Raw genomic sequence first — 8,801 nt, forward strand, 5'->3', positions numbered from 1 at the left:
ACTTGGTAGTGAGTCTCTATCGCAGTGTGATTTGAATAGTGCAGAGATGTGAGCCTTGCCAATAGGTCTGGCCACATCTGGCTTATCCACTTTCCCTTGATTAGGGAACGTTTCTTAACTGAGGATAACTGGATGGTATCCCAGTTTGTGACTACCTCTGGTACGTCAATATGCAGTATTATCTTGATATCATTTCTAACTTTTTGCTATTTCTTGAATCGTATTCTCACTTTATCTTCATTTTCACAATCTATTCCTCCTCCTGAAAAACTGTAATATCTTTGTAGCTGGCATATGTCAGAAATTTTACTCTGAATAAAATAGAATATTTATAAAGTTTTTTATTTTCTCTCAAAAAAATATGATCTTATTCAGTGCAATGATATAGATTTATTTACTGTAAATTGTTTTGCCAATACATATATTCTGATACCCCCACGCACACGCATACATTCACACAGGCACACAGACACATTCAAATAAGCTATATATTTTAATACCTCAATGTCTGGATTCTCTTACTGACCACAGAATCAGAGTCCCCAGGTGAAACCACTCAAAGACAATAGCCTCTGGCCGGCCAGGGAATCGAACCCTGTTCCAATAAGCTGGCATGACAGTGACGATACTATTCAGCCATGAAGAAAGATAAAAGTCAATGATAATTCTTCTCTACTTATACCTGTTGAATTCATGTGTTTTTGTACTTAGGACTGAAATCAACCTAATAAGTTATTCTCTGTACCAATTACACCTAATCGTGCTGTACTTGAGAACCTAATTAGATAAAGAAAGGGTGTTTCCACATATTAAGAGAAGGCAAGAGTAACAAGTTATGGAAATTATATGCTGGTCATAAATCGGTTAATGAGCCTGAAAATCACTTTCATCAAGTTACGTTTTGTTAAAATAATAAGGTTAGACTCTTCCATGCCCGACTAGTGGTTCATAAACCCTGAGGTGTAATAGATAAGTTTCTTAAGCTACTTTGTGACCATAATTTTAATGTTCTGGGACCACTAATTGGATTAGAGACTCAACACTATACCCTTAAACCATTATCAGTTTGTGTTTAGTCCCATGATATTACACTTAAACTAAATTTCCTTTGATTATTTGATAAATTAGTTATTAGTTGCAATACATACTCTTCTCAGAGTTATTTATATAACAAATATTTGATTGCTACAATTAACAAACTAAACTTCGAGAATAGTGAGAGACGATTAAAGGCTGTACATTCCTGAAAGGGAAATAGGATTATGATGAAATGATGTACACACGCACTAGTGCGCGCGCACAAACATACATACGTACATATATATATATATATATATATATATATATATATATATATATATATATATATATATATATATATATATATATATATATCTGTATATATATACACATTTTTTCTAATAGTATCAAGCATGGTTCATAATTTGGAAGCGGGTTCTTACAATCGGATGCCCTTGCAGTCATGAACCACAGTTACTGGTAATGGCCCTAGCCTTTGGCTAAATAGTTCAACTGCAAGGCAGCAGATTTCACAGTTGTTGGCAGAGGGCCTAGCCTTTTGCTAAAAAAGCAAGACTACAATGCATCAGCTGTCTTTTTTAATTGCTTTCTATGACACGCAGGATATGCGGTAGTAGTATTCTTACACACCTACCACAGTAGGATTGTGAGAGAGAGACTACTGGAAAGGTTGAACTTAGAGATTGGACAGGGTAACAGAGTGGAAAATAACTGGTGTGGTATGAAAGAAATATGTGTAGGGAATACGGAGAAATTAGTGGGAAGAACCTGTGGATATGGTGTGTCGAAAGGAGAAAAGCAGTTGTGGGACAGAGAGGTGCAAGAATCAGTTAAAAGAAAATCAAAGGGATCCAAGGACTGGAAAGTAAGACAGGCACAGGAAGCAGAAGAACGGTACAGAGAAGAGGAAAAAGATTCTAGAAGGAAAGTAGGTATAGCTATTGGAGGAGCATTAGAACAGTTAAATGAAAGGCTAGGAACAAAGGAAGGCGAAAAGGATTTCTATAAGATTTCAAACTTGAGGAAATGGAAAAGACAGGATTTAGTGCAGCTGGTAGTCATCAGGGTTAGATGACATAAAGAGGAGAGGGAGAGAATAATATGTGTAACTATTGAATATTGAAAATGAGAGAGAATAGCTGGGAGAAGCACAAAGGGTTTAGGGGCCAGAGATGGAGATACGGAAGACTGAAGTGAAATGGGTATTGAGCAAAATGAAGAATGATAAAGCACCAGCCCCATCAGAGTTTCAAATTGAAATGGTCAAGATACTAGCTAAATAGGGAGAGGAATGGATGCTGAATTTATTGACAACTGTATGGGAAGAGGAAATAATGCCTAAAGACTGGAGGAGAGTCTAATGGTATCTATATCTAAGCAGAAAAGGTGACATCATGGAATGTTCTAACCACAGGGGAATTAAATTAACAGAGCATGGTTTGGAAGTATTAGAGAGCGTACTAGATGAGAGATTGGGAGATATCGTAAAGATTGGGAAAGAGTGGTATTTATTCATGAGTGGGAGAGGGACTGTGGATACCATCTTTATGGTAAAACAGTTACAGGAAAAGAGATTAGCAGGAAACCAGAAGCTCTTCTGTGCTTTTGTAAATTTAGAGAAGGCTTATGATAGAATACCAAGAGAAGTGATGCTTTGGTGCTTGATGAAGAGGAAAGTTCCGGAGAAGTTGGTTAGAATAGTAGAGATGATATACAAAAGGACAATTGCAAAAGTAATAACAGTTGTTGGGGAAACAGAAGCCTTTGAGGATAGTGTTGAATTACACCATGGGTCAGTAGGTCAGCATTAAACCCTTCTTGTTTGTGCTGCTCTTTGATATATTAAGTGAATAGATCGTGAATAAAGAGTAGTGGGAGTTGCTATATGCAGACGATTTGAGGATTACTGCTGAAAATGAGTAAGAATTATAGAGAATTGTTGTAAAATGGCAAGAGACTTTGGAAAGGGGTGGGGGAGGCTTGAGGGTAGATGCGGATAAGACTTAAGCTATGGTGAGCAGTAAGGAAAGTAGGGACAGGATAGCTATGCATGAATGTAGAGTTGCTGTTATATAACAGGTAGAACAATTTAGATACTTGGGATTTACTATAAATCAGGAAGGAGGTGTTTGTGATAAGAAAATGCCAATCAAGTTAAAATTAAACATCTATAACACAATAATAAGACCAATATTAATGTATGGATCGGAAACTTTGGCTTTAAGACAAAAATAGGAAGCAAAGCTTGAGAGAACATGGATGAGATTTCTGAGATGGATTATGGGAATATCACTGCTTGAAAGATTAGAAAATGCTGAAATAAGAAGAATGGCAGGCGTAGTAAAGATCACAGAGAAGAAAAGAGTGTCACGACTGAGATGGTGTGGGTACGTGTTGAGTATGGATGGTGCGGAGGGAGTGAGGAGGGCTTCGGAGGAACCTGTTAGAGGGAGAAGATCAAGAGAGAGGCAGAGATTTGGATTGTGAGATAAGATGAAGGATGATATAAAGATAAAGGGTTTTATGGAAGAGGATGCCTTTGATAAAGGCATTAGAGAGGACACATCAAGCAACCTACCCCTTAATGTAGGGATGGCGGTGGAAAAGGAGATATGTCATATACTAACGAAGAACGAAGGCAATACTCTGGTTTTATTTCCGGATAGCTGTTGACCTAAGGAGCGATGAACATTCAATATTAATGGGATTATTTATTCCAAAAATGAGAATCATAACCCTTCACAAGGTGTTCCTCTGCTCTGGAATAAAATAAAATATTTTGACTTACATAATATATATGTATAGATTTGGTTACCACCATATCAATAGCAGTCAAATGAGTGGACTTACTGTATACATCATTGTGACAGATTATAACTAAAGAAACTTCTTATCTAACTGTTAAGCCCCTTAATTATATTTTCATTTGCTCTGATTAAATGTAACTATTTTAGAGAGCCTTGCTATTCTTTTTATACTGGATAGTACAAGGTAAATATATGATACTTTAATTTTTAGCCAAGTACATGAACTATATATTTTTCCTATTCGCTTTTTTGTGTTTTATGCATTTTTTTTACCAAGATTATTGAGACAAACCACCCGTTTATGAGTTTTTGGACCCCTTTCTATTAAGACAATTATCAAGGACCCCAGTGTGAAATCGGGGTATTTAGGTGGGGAAATGCCCAAAACAAGTGATTTGCAGAAATGTAAATAGTCAGAAATGCTAGATAATTACAAGATAACCAGTTTGAAGACTATAAAGTTCATGTAAGACGCTGGAAATTAAAGTATGCTAATTATCTATAATTTAATTCAAGTCCTTCTAATGGGTTTTGCTCTGTGTGGCTCTTTACGCTCGCAAAATTAAACTTTCCTCAATGCTCCTCTGTTCTGGGAAGTGGTAGGCTACAGGGATTTGCCACACATGTAAGCCCTGTCAGTCATTATTTAGGGGATATTTTTAACTTTCAAATGAGTAACAATGGCTATATTTCGAACTGAGAGCGTTTTCAACATAATCACATCCCTTAATAAAAGAAATTGCATTTGAAATAGATTGTACTTATCTCTTGGAGGCGTCTTTTATGTGATGATAGTCATGCTGGAACTGAAGGGGAGGTTGAGACAAATGGCTGTTGTAGAACAACATCCAGGAACTTGTGCAAGAATAATAGGAAGCTCTTAATTGGTTTAAAAAAAACTAGGTAAGGATTACATAATACAAAACCAATAAGAAAAAAAAAACAGTAAAAAAGCAAAAGTAAACAATGGCCTTAAGGCTTCAAAATGAACTTAACAATTTAATCGACCGATATATAAGTTATTATACCCAGCCCCCCATTAAGCATATAGAGAAACATGCCAAACTAGCCCGCACTTATCCATTTCTTATAGCAAATTCCAATTGTGCTAGTAATTAAAGTATCATGTATTAAGCTAGCACAGTCTTACTGCTTTTTCATACAAAGAGGGCCAAGGAGACCAGATAAGCATCAAGAGGAAGAAACAAAAGAAACACTGACCTTCATGTATTGAATATTTTGACAAATAATTAATAAACATTAGGTATATTAATAAATTAAGAAAAATAAATACTAATCCTGCTGGAAATATAGACAAATCACATTATTCCAATCTTTATTATAATCAAATATCTTAAATCCCATCCACAATTATCCTAAAATCAATCTGGAGAAATCGCATTGAAGAGACGATGTCCTAAGCCGAAAACATACAAATCTGGTTCTGGATAATTCGGAGGTAAGAGGTATCTTACCAAACCTCAATGATTATTTGAGAGGAATAACTAATCAAAGGTAATCTATCCATTGCACTCTGTAATAAAATGTTGATTAACAAAAACAGTAAAATCTTATCGAAAGTGAAATTCAAGCAGTTAGTAATCAGCAGTAGACATACAGACTCGTCTATGTCCAGGGCTCTTTTCATAAACTTCTATTAGTTACGGTATCAATAAATCTCTGGCGATGGGAAGCGGTAGGAGGTTCACCGTTGGAGAATCCAGAGAGCGTTCAATTCTCTTTAACAGAACATGAGGGGACTACCATGCTCAGCAGTAGCCTCCAACCGGAGCCATAAAACAAATCCATTCGGCTTCAACAAAAGTCAAAGTCCTCATAAATGGACACCCACCACGATTGTATCTTTCTTCATCACTACTCTTCCTGCAGTAACTACTGCAGTGCAGAAACACCAAAATTGCAAAGGAAGTTGCTTTCCTGCTATGCCGAGAGCTACTTTGTACTGTAATACTATATGCGCTACAGGTATTAAGAGTAATGTTGCACTGTATTGCATTGATAGAACATGTTTCAGCATAGTTCATAAGTGTAGTATCGTATGTTATGAAGGATTTAATCATTAATTAATTGCCTAAAGTTAAGATGGGATTCTTTTAACTTTAGTATGGCAGTAGGATCCAATCTTTTTGAGAGTGATGCTCATTTTTTACTTTTGTGTGTATGTGTGTGAGTTTTGTTTACATATTCTCACTCGAGAGTTGCAAGTTGTTATTAAAGTCAGAGAGTAGGGCTGTAACGTATTTTAATAAGAAGTCTCTGATTTTATCCCATCTAATCAGAAGACAAGTCGGAAAAGATGCTGGGATAGGTATATTCTTAACTAATAACTACTGAATCATTATTCCAGGTATGTTGGAAGGGGTTATTCAACTTTGATAACCAATACCATATACAACAACACTAACAGTAGAATCTTATCAAAAGTGAAATTCGAGCAGTTAGTAATCAGCAAAAGTAGACATACAGACTCGTCTATGTCCAGGGCTCTTTTCATAAACTTCTATTAGCGACGGTTTCATTAAATCTCTGGTGATGGGAGGTTGTAGTAGGTTCACCATTGGAGAATCCAGCGAGCGGCCAATTCTCTTTAACAGAACATGAGGGTGCTACCATACTCAGCAGTAGCCTCCAAGCGGAGTCAAAAAACAGGTCCATTTGGCTTCAACAAAAGTCAGAATCCTCCTAAATGGACACCCACCACGATTGTGAACTCTTCTAGGGTAAACAGTATCCTTTTTCATCGCTACTCTTCCAGTAGCTTCTGCAGTGCAGACACCAAAACTGGAAAGGAAGTTGCTTTTCCGCCATGCCGAGAGCCGCTTTCTTAGAGTAGTAGAGAGGGAAAGCCATAGAGTAGCACTTTAACTACTACTTTGACACTTAAATACCACGTCAGTGAGCATTAGGATATTCAAATCTTACACTGACAATGCCTACACAAATATCTAAAATTTAATAAAGTAAACATTTTGGCAATAATTTGAAATCTAAGTTACAGTTTCAATACATATATATATATATATATATATATATATATATATATATATATATATATATATATATATATATATATATATATATATATTCTCTTAGTTTCTGTCATACAGGAGTCAGCACAGCACATCATCTGTCTTCATCTACTTATATCCATTGAATACTCCTCTGTCATGCCAACTACCTCATATCTTCTCTTACTGATTCCATAAATTTCTACTTAGGCCTCCCTCTCCTCGTACCTGGCATCCCCATGCTTAGCATCCTCCTCCCAACATAATCTTCCTCCCTTCACTTATCCCAAGTCTCCTTGTTGATGCTGAAGAGTTACCTCTAGACCATTACCGAATGTCTTCCATTATTTGGTATTGGTTTATATAGGACATATCTGTTTTGACGTTTTTACTGTTTTAGAATAATTTATTGTTAACTTGTTCTCATCATTTGTTAATTTCCTTATTTCCTTTCCTCACTGGGCTATTTTTCCCTATTGGAGCCCTTGGGCTTATAGCATCTTGCTTTTCCAACTAGGGTTGTAGCTTGGCTAGTACTAATAATAATAATAGTAATAATAGTAATAAGTGTCAGATGTCACTGGAAGTTGCTCGTTGCTGACGTCAGATTGCCAATCCTTGGTTCGGATTTCCTCTCGCATTACCAACTCCTGGTTGAAGTTGCTCTCTGACATTTAGTCAACACTAAATCTTACTCATCAACACCTCTCTAACGAACCCCCTCCAGCCACGCTCTCCTCATCAGCGCACCCACGGATGCCTACGCCCACCTCAATTACGTCATATCCGTAAGTTTTCCGCCCAGAACTTCGTCACAAGTAGCCACGGTTCCCGCCAAACGAGGTCCCCAGTATTCTCCAGATTCAGGGTCTGGCACCGGATCGATTGGAAGCCACTGAACAATGTTTGCCGAAATGGAAGAAATGGGCCTTTGCCAAAAGGCCTCAAGCCCATGGTCGTCGCCCTTACACATCGTTCTGAAGAAAAATGGCTCTCTGCGTCCATGTGGGGATTACAGGAGCCTGAACCTGCAGACAGTACCATATCACTACCCCCTCCCAAACATCGCCGACATTACACCCTACATGCACTAAGCGAAGGTTTTCTCCAGGCTTGACGTCCTGGAAGGGTATTATCAGGGGCCATGAACCCAGAAGACATACCTAAGACCACCATCACCACCTCCCTAGGTACTTAAACCTTCAATTACTCCTGTTTTGGCCTTTGTAATGCATGGGCCACTTTTCAACATCTCATGGACGGCATCTTAAGGGCTCTCCCCTTCTGTGTATGTTACGTGGACGACATATTCACGTTCTATTTCAAAAAGGAACACATTCGTCAAATATGCATCATGCCTGACTACCTACAACAGAAAGGCCTTGAAGTCTGGTGCGACAAGTGTACCTTTAGCGCTAACGAAGTATTGTTCTTAGGGCACCACTTCACTCTTGAAGGAGTCCACCCCTTCCCTGAGAAGGTAACAGTTGTTCAGAACTTCCCCACGCCCTCGACCATCATAGCACTGCAAGAATTCTTGGGCATGATCAACTATTATCAATGTTTCCTAGCAGCCATCGCCGCCACTCTTAACACCTGAAATTGGGTCCCCTTTAAGAAGCGGCCTTCTGCAACGCAAAGAATGCCCTATCAACCGCTGTGGCCATCACTTTTCCCGTGCAACATGCACTTCTCCTCTCCACCAATGCCAGCAACATCACTATTGGGGCAGTACTTGAAGAAGAGGTCAACAGCTTGTCCTGCCCATTGACCTTCTTCAGTAAAAAACAGTCCAAGGTGGAATCCAGCTACTCTATCTTCTACCACGAAATGCTGGTAGTGCACTTGGCTATCCGTCACTTTTGCCACTTCTTGGAAGGTACGCCTTTTGTCATTCGTATGGATCACATGGCTCTTGTGTACA

At 38.1% G+C, this 8,801-nt stretch overlaps 2 protein-coding genes across 2 annotated transcripts; both read left to right on the plus strand.

Annotated features, from left to right (window-relative positions):
* The first annotated feature begins 1,762 nt into the window (after positions 1-1,762).
* On the plus strand, positions 1,763-2,116 carry LOC137635583 (uncharacterized). Its single transcript, XM_068368046.1, has one exon. It carries the CDS (start codon positions 1,763-1,765, stop codon positions 2,114-2,116), a length of 354 nt encoding a protein of 117 aa, XP_068224147.1.
* Positions 2,117-2,435: 319 nt separating this feature from the next.
* Positions 2,436-2,852, plus strand: LOC137635585 (uncharacterized). Its single transcript, XM_068368047.1, has one exon. It carries the CDS (start codon positions 2,436-2,438, stop codon positions 2,850-2,852), a length of 417 nt encoding a protein of 138 aa, XP_068224148.1.
* The last annotated feature ends 5,949 nt before the right edge of the window (positions 2,853-8,801 follow it).

This window comes from Palaemon carinicauda, unplaced genomic scaffold (assembly GCF_036898095.1).
Source record: "Palaemon carinicauda isolate YSFRI2023 unplaced genomic scaffold, ASM3689809v2 scaffold144, whole genome shotgun sequence".
NCBI classification, from domain to species: Eukaryota; Metazoa; Arthropoda; class Malacostraca; order Decapoda; family Palaemonidae; genus Palaemon; species Palaemon carinicauda.